Below are 15,446 nucleotides of genomic sequence, written 5' to 3' on the forward strand. Positions count from 1 at the left end.
CTCATAGTGCTATTGTGAAGATCCAATGAGATAATGTCTGGAAAGTACCTTGTAAGATTTTAAATCCCTATGTAAATTTGAGGTATTTTTATTCTCATCCTTCTTTGTATTTAAGGAGACCAGGTCAGAGGGTATCAATTATTTTGTTTTGAACTGTTAATGATTCAAATAAAACTAATGAGTAGGAGGACATATTGGAAAGAGTGATGGATATGGAATCATGAGACCTGGATTCTGGTGTTGGTTCTCTTGTTCATTTGTATAAGCAAGATACCCTTCTCTGATCCATAGCCCCTTCATCTGTAAAAATGAAAATAAATGATAGTTACCACTACCTGGTTTTTTGTAAGTTTCAAATTAAATGAAATAGTACATATGAAAGGGTTTTGATGAATCCAAATAAATGTTAGGTGGTATAGGTATAGAAAATGGAAGTTGTGATGCTGTATCTTCACCTACATTCACATACTGAGTCAGGCTAGGCATTAGGTTCTATCCCAATGATTAGAGAAAACCGATCTCATTTTGATTTTTGATGGTTTCAGTCTCAGTGGAGGGGGTACAAGCAAAAGAAGGCATATCAAGATCGTTTAGGATACCTCCACTCTCATAAAGATGAAGTTATAAAGGTATGTTGGCTTACACAGTCTTAAGAATGATATTCCTCTCTTTGGCAAGGGTCAGGATAGAAAGAGATGATCTGATTTTCTTTGTTGCTTTTTCACAGATTCAGTCCCTGGCAAGAATGCATCAAGCTAGAAAGCGCTATAAAGACAGGTTACAGTATTTCAGAGACCATGTAAGACCCTCTTGTGACTTCCCAGTATAATAATTTTTCTCTGTTTTTATTGGCTTAATGAGAATGAGCATTTTTTTTTTCTTTTTTCCTTAATTCTTTAGATCAAAGAAATAATAAAAATCCAGGCCTTTATTCGGGCAAACAAAGCCCGTGATGACTACAAAACACTCAGTAAGTTAATTGCTATATTGAGATGGTAATGGGGAAGCTGTTGTGTAGCATTAGGTTTATTATTCTTCAATGTCTTTATTTTGATTGGAGATTATGATGCTGTTTAAAACAAGACTTGTTGGAACTACAATTCAGTTTTCCTTTACTGGCTTATGATCTTATTTTCATTGATTATATAACCCTCATTTTCCCCTTTCCTATACCCCAGAAAACCATCCCTTATAACAAGTATTTAAAAAGAGAAAAAAATTTCAGAATAAGCCAACCAGCATACCAACTGTGTTTCACAGTAAATGTAAATAATATTTCATGCCCTTGCTCCTTCCCTGTTCTCTGCAAAGAGGGGAGAAAAGTACATTTTCTCATCTTTTCTTTGGAGTCAGTATTGTTCATTGTATTACATAGTGTTCAATTTTTTTTTTCAGTTTTATTGTAGACATGAGTTATTTATTTTCCTATTCATTCCTATTTATTTTCCACTTCATCTCTTTTTTGGTTTCTTCTGGTATAGTAGTGTTCCATTATGTTGACTTCTTGTTCCATTTTTTTGCTACCACAAAATGTGTTGCTAGTACTATTTTGGTGTACCACTGTATTTGGGACCTTTCTGTTTTTTACATTCTTGGCATGTATATACCTCCCAATAATGTCTGTGGGTCAAAGAATATGGGCTTTAGGTACTATTTTTTAAAATCATAATTCCAGATTGCTTCCCAGAATTGCTGGACCACTTCAGAACTCCATCTACTGTGTATTTATTTGTCTTTACACAGTTACTCCAACTGTGACAATTTCCCTTGTTTGTTATCTTTTCCAATTTTCTTAATGAGGTAAAATCTCAGAGTTAGTTTGATTCTTCTTTCTCCCATTTTTAGTGATTGAAACCAGTTTCCCATAGAGTTATTAATGGTTTGAATTCTTCATTTGAGAACTGTTCATATTTTTTGAACACTTATCGAAAATTCCCCCAGTCAAGGAATGACAGGATTATTATGCCTGTTTTGTTCATTCTTGGCCCAATGTTTTTTTTTTTTTGTTTGTTTGTTTGTTTGTTTGTTTGTTTGTTTGTTTACCCTTGTACTTCGGTGTATTGTCTCATAGGTGGAAGATTGGTAAGGGTGGGCAATGGGGGTCAAGTGACTTGCCCAGGGTCACACAGCTGGGAAGTGGCTGAGGCCGGGTTTGAACCTAGGACCGCCTGTCTCTAGGCCTGACTCTCACTCCACTGAGCTACCCAGCTGCCCCCCCCCCCCCCCCCAAATGTTTGTTTTTAATGGCCTAATATTGTGTGGCTAGAATTGTTCAAGCCATCATGGATTTTTGTGCTTTTGGTAAATCTCAAAACTCATACATTTCTATCTTGGATGTAAGTAGAGATATTTCTAGAGAGCTTTCTTTTTCCATGATCGTATTGATATTCTCTTAATCTTAGCATGTCTGGCATGATTTCTTTCTGTGTATGATGTACTTCTTTCTTGCAGTCAATGCTGAGGATCCCCCTATGGTGGTTGTCCGAAAGTTTGTCCATCTTTTGGATCAGAATGACCAGGATTTTCAAGAGGAACTTGATCTCATGAAGATGAGGGAGGAGGTTGTGACCCTCATCCGAGCCAATCAACAATTGGAAAATGACCTGAATCTCATGGATATCAAGATTGGACTATTAGTCAAAAATAAAATCACATTACAGGTGATTACATTATAGAAACATTGGGCCTTAATGGAAGACAGTCCTGTTCAGTCACTTCTCTCTTTTACTATCTTGGGTTTTCTCTTCCCTCTGTAAACTCCCTCTTTCTAGGTAGTTTTTAAATGCTTTGGGCATTATCCTATGAAAATTGCTCTGAAGTACTATTGGATAGGAGAAGGGATTAGAATGGAATTCAGATTCTGGGGCCTGAGTTGATTCTGGGATCTGCCAAGCTAAGTTGGTAAGTCTTATCAAGTTAGAAGGTGATTGAAGGGATTTGGTTGAGAATACATTTGTGCAATGTGAAATGCTCATTTTGGAAAATATCTGACTTCTGTATCTGTTGTTTTCTAGGATGTGGTTTCCCATAGTAAAAAACTTACCAAGAAGAATAAAGAGCAGTTGTCAGATATGATGATGTTGAACAAACACAGGGGAGGTCTTAAGGCTCTGAGCAAAGAGAAGAGAGAGAAATTGGAAGCTTATCAGCACCTGTTTTATCTGTTGCAGGTAAATGATGTTAGTTCTCATTCACATAGGAGTTGATAAGAGTGGATAGCAGATGGTTGACCTTTCAGGTCAACTTTACCTAATGAAAATACACGTGAAAACTATAAAGATATGTTTACTACCCTGGATAATACAATGTAGTACTTACAGCATGAGAGAGGAGCAAATGTCCTGATTTTTTTTTTAATAGAAGACGATAGAGTTTGCCAGTTTAAGGGATATGATCTTAATTTTGAGTCTTAGCAAACTTCTACAGTATAGTTACTAAAGAGATATTTGATGAACATCTAAAGAGGAAATATGATGATCACCAAAAGCTAATATGGATCCATGAACAACAAGCCATGCTCAACTAACTTTATTTATTTATTTATTTATTTATTTATTTTATTTAAACCCTTACCTTCTATCTTGGAGTTAATACTGCGTATTGGCTTCAAGGCAGAAGAGCAGTAAGAACTAGGCAATGGCGGTTAAGTGACTTGCCTAGGGTCACACAGCTGGGAAGTATCTGAGGCCAAATATGGACCCAGGACCTCCCATCTCTAGGTCTGGCTCACAATCCACTGAGCCACCCAGGTGCATGCCTGCGGGCCCCCCCCCCCTTTTTTTTTTTTTTTTTTTCTTTTCTTTTTTTTTGGATAGAGTTAATGAATTCAGGGAAATAACTACTGTTAGTCTGATTTACTTAGATTTCAGGAGGAGAGCTTTTGACAAAATTTTTTGCATAAAATGGAGAAGTGTGATCATAATGATAGTACATTTAGGTAGGTTTAGAACTAGCTGAATGGCCAGACCCAGAGAATGGTCTTTAATGAGTTGGTAGCTTATAAGAACATTTCTAGAGGAAGGCCTCTGATATCTCGACTTAGATCTATGCTGTGTAACATTTTTTATCAATTGTGACTTAGATAAAATCATAGATTATATATTTACCAAATTTCCTGATGACTCAAAGCTGGAAGAGAGCCAATATAGTGAATAATAGATTTCATATTTAAAAAGATATTGACAGACTAGAGCATCAGACTGAGCTAAAAAAAGGTTTGATGTCAGGAAAAAAATCCCTAACCTTTGGAGCTACCCGAAATCTTCACCAAGTGGCCAATTTGCTGGTGATAAGTTGTTTTGTATTTATTGAAAATAATTTTCAGAAAATAGAATCAGTGGGTTGTGGAGGCCATGCTCCAAACCTTCCCAGGAGGACTTCCAAGAGTTTAAATTCTGCTCTTTTAATAACTCGGTGTCCTTTCACTCTGGGAAGAGGAGGAGGCCTCTGGTGGTTGGATGAGCTGATCTCTGAAGATTCTGACAATGCAGAGATGGTACAAAACTGAACCTCATCCAGAGCTCAGCCATAGGTCTTTCTGAGATTTCTGTTGACTTCTCTGCAAAGAGAGAGGGAGATAATTGATCTGTCTTCATTTTCAAAATGAGAAAATGGAGCCATGGAGAGTGGAATTGACTGGCTCTGTGACACTCAAAAGTGTCATGTGCATGATTTGAAATGAGTTCCTTTGACCACAGAGCCATGACTCTACTATGCCAGGTTGCTGGTATATCTGTTTTAGAAGTTCCCTAATACTTTGTTGTCTCCTTGACAACATTTTTATCCTTTGGTTGCTTTAATCACAGACCAACCCCACATATCTGGCCAAGCTGATTTTCCAGATGCCCCAGAACAAGTCCACAAAGTTCATGGACTCTGTGATCTTCACATTGTACAACTATGCCTCCAACCAGCGAGAAGAATACCTGCTGCTACGTCTTTTTAAGACTGCCCTCCAGGAAGAGATCAAGTATGTGTGTGTTTGTGTGTGCTGGCATTCAGGCCTTGTTGTTTGTCAGGGGCACCCATCTCCTCCTCCCTTAGCACTCATGATTGGAGGTCAGGCTGGATGCTCACCTGTCTCATGGATTAATGGTTTTTCTGTGTTTAGAAGAGACTTTACACATCAGGCACAGAGGAGACTTCTTACGGATGTGGCCCTGCCATTCCTGGAGCTGAGGGGGAGACTGAGTCAGGCTTGCATTTGGGGAACAGGGCTGCAAATGTGAATTTGCCAGGCTGTTCCACAAGTACCCTGTTGAAGCTGACCTCTTGACTATTCATAGGTTGCTCATTTGTTGTTACAACTCTGGGATCATTGGCTGTGTGGGCTTTGTTGGAGCTCTTCACTGACTCTTATATTTCAATTCTTTCTCAGCAGTTCATGAAGAGGCATTTCTTTATTGTGTGCTATACCAGGTGCTATGCTAGGTCCTGGGAATACAAAGCCAAAATGAAGCTGTCCTTTATCTCAAGGAGCTTATGGTATATGGAAGGAGGCATATGGTGCATAATGGTCATCCGAAAAGGCCTAAGGCTTAAAATGGAACCAAACTTTTGGAAGACCCTGTATATAATTATATACAAAATAGGCATAGGGACTGAATATATGATTTTCAGGGGTTTAGACAACTCCTCCCCAGTAAAGAAACTCCATCTATCAACACTGTTTGGCACATATAAAATGAATAAAGATTTGGTAAGTTGGATGTGGAAGGCAGTGACACACAGCCAGGGGGAACCAGACATGCCTCACATAGAAAGTGACACCTGAGCTCCGCTTTGGGGGGGGAGGAAAGTAAAGGAGGAGAGACGGTTAGTCAAGGAGACCAGAGATAAAATCTCTTTCTCTTACATTGTAATAAATTCCATTGTATTCACAAATAATACTGTGTTCATTCTCCAGTCAATGAACATTTTATTTGTTTCCAGTTGTTTGCTATTACAAATAACTTTTTTTTTTTAAATAAACATTACTATTGCCATAAGGTACTCCTCTAGAAATGGGGGTTTGTGTATGTTGATGGAAGGCATGATTGGATTGTTTTCATTTTGTATCTTCTCTTCCAGATCAAAGGTAGATCAGATTCAAGAGATTGTGACTGGAAATCCTACAGTTATTAAAATGGTTGTGAGCTTCAACCGGGGTGCTCGGGGCCAGAATGCCCTGCGGCAGATTCTGGCTCCTGTCGTGAAGGAGATCATGGATGACAAATCCCTCAACATCAAAACTGATCCTGTGGATATTTACAAGTCTTGGGTTAATCAGATGGAGTCTCAAACGGGAGAAGCAAGGTCTAGTCACTTTAGCTATCTTCTTTTCTCTTGGATCTCTGCTATTCCTTGCTGTCTTTTGTTTTGCTTTTCTAAGACTTGAGTCGTTCTTTGAGTAACACATTAGTGATAATTCAGGTTATTTTCCATATGAGCGTATTTTTGCATTGAGGAGTTGGTTATATGGGACCACTTCAGTGTCTATCTGAGCAAAAGAAAGGATGAGATGTTCTCCTGTGAGTAGCCAGCCATTTAGCTAGAGGAACTAAAATGGTTGTTCATCTGATCGTGTAAGGATTTTCAGAGTACCCATGTTGGATCAAGCTTGACTGCCAGTTACCTGAATGGAATCAGAATGAACCAGAGGGAGCATGAGCCTGGCGTGAGCCAAGGGGGCGGTTGGAAACAGACTGAGATACAATTGGGCAAGGAGGGCAGAGCATATCCTGATATTAGTCTCAACCGTTATCAACAAATATATTCAACTTCATCAACCTTACTTCACTGATATCTTCATCATCAACAAGATTTGTTCAAACAACCAAGCCAATATCTGCTGGTCAAAACCTTCAGTCAAAGTCAGGCCGTTAGGCCTGACCAGGTTGTCAAGCCATCCAAAGGCTCTTTAACATCAACTTAATTATCTGGGGGATTTTACAACAATCCATCAACCTAGACTTATCTTAGAAACCCTATTCCCACTTTCCAGCATCAATCTCATTTCCCACCACCTATTTTACCAATATTAAACCCATTTGCAAAGAAGCCATCAGCTAACCTGTCTGTGTTTGTCAAGATTCCAAAGAGGGTGGCAGGTAAGAAGTCATCTTGGCTGTTAGGGAAATTACATAAAGACTATTACATCTTAAGCTATCTTCTGAGTTAATCTGCAGTCAAAATAAGTTACTTAGGCTAATTAGCTTTGTTAATCTAACAACACAAATCTATTAGCTAGATAATTAGAAGAATACTTCTTATCTTCAATAGTTAGTTACACTGGGCTCTAGGGAGAATAGGTCAGCTGTGTTCACCAATCAGCTGATTCTTTACTTCCTAGCTGCAATACCAACCAGCAGTCAGAAAGCTAACTTGGAATAAACAGATTCAACACCTTTCTTTACTGTGCACAACTGCTTTGGGGTAAGCCTTTTGGGATCATTGTTACACTTGAGACCCATTAGGAGTAATACCCCAAGAAACCATCTTAGCAGGTTTAAATATCCTCCCAACAGTTTCCTGCAAATATTATCATAACAGTTAAAAAAATTTTCATAACAGTAGGTGTGGCTGTTCAGAACTAAAGGATGTTATAAAAGAAGACATTTCCCATGAATAAGACTCAAGGGCTTTAATGGTCTGTATAGTCAGGGTGAGTCAGGAGGGAGATGCTTTAGCCACAACCATGTCCTTTTGAGCAACATCATGCTCCGGAGTGAGGTCAGCGGTCTTGTTAAGAACATGCCCAAAGTATTCTGTTTGGGCTGCTTCCTTTAGAAAGGATGCTAGTGATGGTAATTAGAATTCACTTGATGACTATTTTATATAATTCATTGGTATGATAATAGGTTCATTTCAACAGACACTTATTGAGCATCTGCTATGTGGAGGGTACTATTATTAGTCTCATGCTTAGTATTTGTACAGATTTTATCTGTTTTTTAATCCCTTTCATTTCCAAATGGAGTCACCCTCCCCCCCACCCCTACCCCACTTTGTTGTAGCAAAGAAAAACAGTTAAGTAAAATGAACCAATAGTGTATGCAGTGTTCCTGAACTACGTAACTCCCTTGGAATGATGTTTCTTGACACACTAGAATTGGTCATTACATTTTCCTGCAATTTACCTTCCACTTTGTGTTCTTTTCATTTACATTATTCTAAATCACATGTGTTGTTCTCCTGTTTCTGCTTATTTTACTCTAGCAGTATATAGTCTGGTCTTCCTTGGTTTCTCTGAATTCCCCATATTCATATTTGTTGTTTCTTCTGACCCTAGCAGATTCCATTCCATTCATAAACCAGAGTTTGTTCATCTATTCCTTGGCCTAAACAAATGACAACCAAATTGTTTCCAGTTTTTTCCTACCACAAAGAGCACTTTTGCCTTTCCTTAGAACAAATGCCCCATTTTATAGTTGTGACAAGTCGTGCTCAAAAAAGAGGTGGCTTGCCTGGGGTCATAAGAGCTTTAGAGCCAAGACTTCCAGTTTCTTTCTGCTCCCTGGCCTCCCAAGTAGGTGGCAAAGGAAGGTGAAGGGATTTGGAATTACGTAATGAGAAGCTGAAGGAACTGGGGTTAGTCAGGAGAAGAGAAACCTTAGAAAGGATATGATAAGTTTTTCATTGATTTAGGGCTGAAATGGACCTTAGAAATCATGTGGGCCTCTCATATTATAGATTTCAGCTCAGCATAAGAAAAAAGTTAACCCAAATTGGAACCTAACATGAGAGTATACCCATTATTTTAATTCCAAATCGAATGTTCTTTCTACATAGTACCACATTGCTTGTTAATAAGTTGCCCGAAAATGGAATTGGTTGTATCATTAGGTAGTGAGTTCCCCATCACAGAGGTATTCAAGTAGAGGATAGTTTTCCTTTTTCTGTATTGATAGAGTAGATTTATGTAATGAGTTGCTCCAGATGACCTAAGTTTTCTGCCTTCTTTGAGCTTTTTTTCATTTTGGGATCATCCTACCGAGGAGCCATTTTGCATTCATTAAGATAATCATTAATATTCATTAAGATAATCTAGTCAGTTCTATAAATTTGTCACATCTGTTGGAATCAAAATGCCGAGTGTTTTAAGAACTTTGTTCAATTGAGCAAATATTTACAAAGTGTTTACTAGGCTACATGATAGGGAACTGTGTAAGAGTCTTCTTATTATTGCAAGAGCACTTGATTTTATACTTAGATTTGATAAAAGAAGTACTTTATTTTAGAAATTTAATATATTATTTGGTACCAATAACCTTGAAGTTTTAATGCTTGCCCATTCATATTTCAAAACTATCTGATGAGAAGTCATGGTTGACTTTTAATAGAAAATATAAGCTTTTTCTGCTCTAATCAAAATTATATGATTGCTTACTTTCTGTGGATAGTCAGGAGAGGCAACTGCGACCAGTTTTGAATCAGTGCCCCTTGATATACAGCACATAACAGATCCTCTTAATACCCAGTGCTTGGTGATAAATCTTCAAAGATTTACCTACATAACCTGTTTGAGAATAGATTAATCAGAATTGTGGCATTTTTGTTGACCAGTATCTGAAATTGGAGTTTGGCACATTGCTTGTGGAGAGGGGTGACTTCTGCTCCAGGCTGCTTCTGAATGTTGGCCTGACCTAGTTGAATATGTTTTCATTTTCAATAGCAAACTGCCATATGATGTGACTCCTGAGCAGGCACTGTCTCATGAAGAGGTGAAGACAAGGCTCGACTCTTCCATTAGGAATATGAGGGCGGTGACTGATAAATTCCTTTCTGCTATAGTCGGCTCTGTGGACAAAATCCCGTGAGTGCAGTGAACTCCTGAGTCTCTGAGTTACCCATTATTGCCTTCTTTCTCTTGGTCATTTCACTGAATCTTTTCCCTCCCATAGCTATGGAATGCGCTTCATTGCCAAAGTCCTGAAGGATTCACTGCATGAGAAATTCCCGGATGCTGGTGAGGATGAGCTCCTAAAGGTAAGAACCTGCAAAAGGATGGACTTCATTATGTGTTTGTGGAGAAATGCACAAAACTCAACTGCAGGATTCATAGCAAGTGTCTCAAAATAGATGCAATAAAGTCTCAAAATACTCAGTGTAAAAATGATCGATAATTTCCTTAGTGCAGTTATTTTAGCTAGTAGGGATGGTATACCAGAACTTGACCTAGAAAGGAAACTTTCTATCTTGCAGTAAATTTCTTTGGGCCCTGTCTTTTCTCTGTTGGATCCCTCCTTTTGCTCGTTGCTGGTGGAGGAGCTGCACATGTGTTCCTTTCTACTGGGAAAGTGGCTACTCTTTTTGCCTTATACTGCTATGCTCTCTATTTTTTTCAAAACCTGAATGCTGTTTTCTCCTCTCTCCTAGTTCTGTGCTTTCCTACAATGAGGCATCGATTCTAGACTTTCTCTTCAGGTGAATTAATTTTTTTTTCCTGAACGGAACTTTAGGGGAAAAGCTGAGAGTTTGCTTGAATCCTTCAATGAAGTAAGAGAATGTGTATTGAGTTACTACTCCATTTCGTGAGTAGTAACACATGAGAAGCCTATGGTGTCAGGAGCAGGGGTGAACAGGATGTAGACTTTAACGACATGGTTTGCTAATTAGATCATCCAAAAGGATTCATACTAACCATGTGGGATAATAATCCTTGAGGATCTTGTGTTCCTTTCTGATTCACAGATTGCTTTAACATTTTATTACATTTTGATCTCTATAACTAAACTGTACAGAGTAGGAAGGGTGAATACTATGAGGAAGCTGAGACTTCTGTTCCTGGTGCCCACACTCAGTGAGGAAGTTTGACATCAAGTCAAGTCAACCAGCGTTTATTAAGTTCATCCTGTGGGTTGGGCACTGGAGTCCATGTTTAAGCCTTCTTTCTGTTCGCTATACCTCTTCACTCACATGAGCTAACAGTTTTCAGTGAACACCTACAAATCTGAGTGCAAAGGATACATGTGACTGAGAATAGCCTTCTTCTTTTCAACTTGAGGGTTGAGAGAAATGCTCCACTCGCCTTGAGGATAGATTTTTAAACCTGCCACTTTTTATGTTCCAGGTCTGTTCCTTCAGTAGGCAGCTTTTTTCATTTCTGCTCTATTCCTTTTCTTGCATCTATTAGAGAAAGAAGCTCTTGGGTCAGTTTGGTTAATTGCAACACTGAAGGCAGCTTGAGAGAGAAACTGGACTTCTTCAGCAGTTGCCCCAATAGTTGACTTTGAAATATTTTCTTGTTTTCAATTCCATTGAGTGATCTTTGCCTCCCCTGGACTTCTTTCCTGAACTTTTCCCCAGATTATTGGTAACCTACTCTACTACCGGTATATGAATCCAGCCATCGTGGCTCCTGATGCTTTTGACATCATTGACCTCTCAGCAGGAGGCCAGCTCACCACAGACCAACGAAGAAACCTGGGTTCTATTGCAAAGATGCTCCAACATGCAGCCTCCAATAAGATGTTTTTGGGAGATAATTCTCACCTAAGCATAATTAATGAATATCTCTCTCACTCCTACCAGAAATTCAGGTACAGAGGATGTTTCTGAGGGGGTAAACAGTTATGCAGAGACAAAATTAATAACCAGGTGTTTTCACTGTTTCTGGGTTGGTATCGTATGGATTGTTTTTCAGATATGCTCACTAGGGAGCATATTGGGTTTTAGGGGAAAGATAATTAATTTTGGATATGTTAAATTGGAGATGTGTCCAGTACGTCCAATTTGAAATGTCCACTAAGTCATTGATGGTGCATGATTGAAGCTCATGGGAGAGGTGGGCTGGACATATCAATCGGGAGTCATCATATGGTAGTCTGTAGAGATGATAATTCAACTCATGAGAACCGAGGTCTCCAAGACAACATAGAAAGAAAAGAGTAAGGGGCCCAGGATAGAGCTACTACTGGAGATATTATCTGGAAGATGAACCAGTAAAGGGTACTGAATAGGGTAGTTAGGTTGGAGAAAAACCTAGAGGGAATAATGTTGAAAAAGCCTGGAGAAGATCATATATCCAGGAGGATATGGTGGGTAACAGTTTCAGTTACAGGTCCTTAAATTGCAAAAGATGGGGACTGATAAAAACTAATCAGATTTGACAGTTAGAAAAGTTGTTGGTACTTTGAAGAGAGCAGTTTTAATTGAGTGATGAAGTTTGAAACCATATCACATAGGGCCTAGATGTTAATGAGAAGAAGTAGAAGTGATGACTATAAACATCTTTTTTGAGGAATTTGAATGAAAAAAAGAGCAGAGATAGATGATATTTTGGGAGGATGGTGAGATCTTTTTTAAACAATTGGGGAAACTTGGGCATGTTGGAAAACAATAGAGAAGGAACCAGCATGTAGAGAGAGGTTGAAGATTAATGAGGAGTCATTGAATTTGCAATATTCTGGGTAGAGCGGGGGTTGACCTTGCCAGGGAGGACTACTTTGTCACCTGAAATTGAGGGAAGAGGAGAAGAAGGGAATATAGAGGATGATATCAATCAATTTGGTGAAGAGAATAGCTTTAGTTTGGTGTTTTTTTTTTTTTTTTTAAGTAAAATAAGTGTGTTAGTAAAGTGCTATTCTCCCCCACTCTCCCCAATTTGTTGGGGAAGAGTCAGAATAGAGGCAATGACTATATTTAGCAAAATGAAAGAGTATTGGGTCAGACTGAACTTTTTAAACTTTAGGCTCTGACTGGGCTGGTATATAAGGAATCAAATTGTATATGCCAGCATACACATTTCTGGGGAACTGATAAAAGCCTAAATGATGGCCTTGCTGCATTGGGCATCCAGTGAGGATGAGAAATGGTAGGGAGAGGGTTATTAGAATCTGTGGAGAGAAAATGTAATAGCAGTGTCACACTGTCGTCTTAGCAATTCCACATAGATTCTTTCTACACTTTGAGGATATTTAATAGTATTATTTGTGGACTTCTGACTGGGAGAATTATAAATAATTCCCTTGACATATTTCTTATCTAGTAATCATTCATGTGTGTACTTTCTCTAGACGCTTCTTTCAAGCTGCATGTGATGTGCCAGAGCTACAAGATAAATTTAATGTTGATGAGTATTCTGATTTAGTGACTGTCACCAAGCCAGTTATCTACATTTCTATTGGTGAAATCATCAATACCCATACAGTAAGTGTCCCTTTTTCCCCCCTAGTCCCTGGATTCCATCATTCTGCCTTCAGAGGCTTTTTGGATATTGGGATAATGCAAGCATGGGAGGGGAGAAGTATAAAGTGCTTTTCTTCATGTGTTGGGAAAGCTTCTCAATCCTTGATATACCTGTAAGAGTAGGGGTTGATTTTGCCAGTATTTCTGTAAGAGGACTTAGTAGTCTAAAGTGAGGCTGATGTACAAAGTCTGGCAAGATAGACCAAAATTTTAATGAAAATCCGATGATGAAGATGATGATGATGATGATGATGATGATGATGATGATGATGATAACTTGAATTTCTGTATTTTTTAAGATTTGCAAATCACTTGATCAGCATTTATCAACTTGGTCCTCACATCTGTTCTGTGATGTGAGTGATATTATTGACCTGTTTTACAGATGGGGAAACAAATTCAGAAATGATCATTGACTTGCTGAGAATGATGCAGCTAAGCATTTTTAGGATGGATTTGAATTTCAGTCTTTCTGTCTCTAAAGCTCAGGTCTATCTGTGTGTGTGTGTGTCTCTCTCTCCCCCCCCAAATCCTGTGTGGCATAGTGGGGAATCAGGACTGGGAATCAGGAAGACCTATGAATTTTACCTCATATGAGCTCCAGGATTCTCAGCAAGCCACTGAATTTCTCTGAAACTTTTATTTCCTCTTCAACAAAATGGGGAAAATAATAACCCCTAGAGTGAAGATCAAATGAGACCAAGCCTAGAAATGCTTTCTCAGTCTTAAAATGTCATTCAACTTTCTACCATTGTCATCATTTATTATCATCATCCTCATCTTATTAGTATTATTATTGTTATCTGTCTGTTTGAAATGTCTCAACTAATGTTTCTGGTTGCTGCCCTGGGAACTAACTGAGAAATGTTAGGCCAACCACCCTTTGAGGAATCTCTAAGAGCAGTAACAACAGAGAACTTTGCCTTGCTGGAAATCAGCATACACATCTACTTCTCTGTCTGCTAGCTCCTCAGCAGCGTAATGTCTTACTGGGATGATTTCTGGCTTATTCTTTCTTTTTTGGAATTAAGATGTATAGTTATCCCTCATCTGTCATGGGAGTTATGTTCTAGAGACCCTGTGATAGGTAAAAATCCACAAAGTAGTGGCCTTATATTTGTTAAGTTATTTATATACATTTTAAGGCTTTATAAACCCTTCCCACTCTTCTTGAAGCCTTTTCCACACTCTTATAAATACAGAAACTTCACAATATAGAATTAGACATATATATTTAAAAACCCATGATACAGTGAAACTGTGATAAGTGAACTGTGATATAGCAAGGGATGACTGTATGCTATGTCTTTCCTTGGCTTTGACAATCATTCTATATCTTTCTTACAGTTTCTGTTTTGTTATTCTTATTCTTAATATTATCTTGAAAACTTCATATTCTTTCTTACACCCTCTTTTTTGTCTGGATCTTTTTGCATTCTTTCATCCATCCTCCATGGCCTGCAGTGATTTTTGCTACCAACCTCTCTTTATTGTTTTCTAAACCCTTGCCTTCTGTCTTAGAATCAATATTCAATATTGGTTCTAGGGCAGAAGAGTGGTGAGGGCTAGGCAATTGGAGTTAAGTAAGTTGCCCAGGTTATATACCTAGGAAGTGGTCGAGGCTTGATTTGAACCAAGGACCTCCCCATGTTCAGACCTGGCTCTCTATCCACTGTGCCAACAGGCTCTCTTCGTTATGACATCTTGTATGCTTGATCTAGTTGTCCTTAGAGTATCATAGATCTCATACACTTTTCCCTAATCATGTAACATAAATTCCATTTGTAAGAATTAAGAATCAAATAAATATTAATGTGTAATTTTGTTTACTTTTCATGGAGTTGTCTGCTAACTGTTGGAAATGTAGTTCTGGAGCACAGGGAGAGAAAGTCTAGGCTTAGAGAGTTACCCACGTAGAGTGAATGAGATCACTAAAAAATGAGTATAGAATTTAAAAGTAAGAAGGCCAAGGATAGAACTTTGTGAAATATTTAGGGAACAGGAAGTGCAAAGGGGAGTCAATAAATTAGACATAATATTCTTAAAAGAATCAGAAGAGTCAAGGACATGTGGTACCTTACTGATGAGAAAGACAGTGGCAGGAAGGAGGCAGTGGGTAAGGCAGCCCTTTAAGATGCTCTTCTGAGTTTAAAAGGCACTCTGTGGAAACCAGTAAGTTTTTTTTTTAAACTATTAATTAGGTAGATGATTTTATTTCTTCAAATCTAGAGTGTTTTAAAAATATTCCTTTTGTACTGGCCTTTTTTCTCCCTTGTGTC

General features: G+C 38.4%; 1 protein-coding gene across 2 annotated transcripts in view; it reads left to right on the forward strand.

The window, feature by feature from the left end:
- Positions 1-15,446, forward strand: part of IQGAP1 (IQ motif containing GTPase activating protein 1) — a 130,548-nt gene that overhangs the window by 88,483 nt on the left and 26,619 nt on the right. For both annotated transcript variants that reach the window (XM_044659142.1, XM_044659143.1), the window contains 11 exons: positions 546-629; positions 728-799; positions 901-970; positions 2,452-2,660; positions 3,015-3,170; positions 4,806-4,969; positions 6,070-6,294; positions 9,653-9,793; positions 9,882-9,966; positions 11,287-11,519; positions 12,996-13,128. In XM_044659142.1, the coding sequence (XP_044515077.1) occupies positions 546-629; positions 728-799; positions 901-970; positions 2,452-2,660; positions 3,015-3,170; positions 4,806-4,969; positions 6,070-6,294; positions 9,653-9,793; positions 9,882-9,966; positions 11,287-11,519; positions 12,996-13,128 (1,572 nt within the window). The remainder of the gene's footprint in view (positions 1-545; positions 630-727; positions 800-900; positions 971-2,451; positions 2,661-3,014; positions 3,171-4,805; positions 4,970-6,069; positions 6,295-9,652; positions 9,794-9,881; positions 9,967-11,286; positions 11,520-12,995; positions 13,129-15,446) is intronic.

Source organism: Gracilinanus agilis, chromosome 2 (genome assembly GCF_016433145.1).
Source record: "Gracilinanus agilis isolate LMUSP501 chromosome 2, AgileGrace, whole genome shotgun sequence".
In the NCBI taxonomy this organism is placed as follows: domain Eukaryota; kingdom Metazoa; phylum Chordata; class Mammalia; order Didelphimorphia; family Didelphidae; genus Gracilinanus; species Gracilinanus agilis.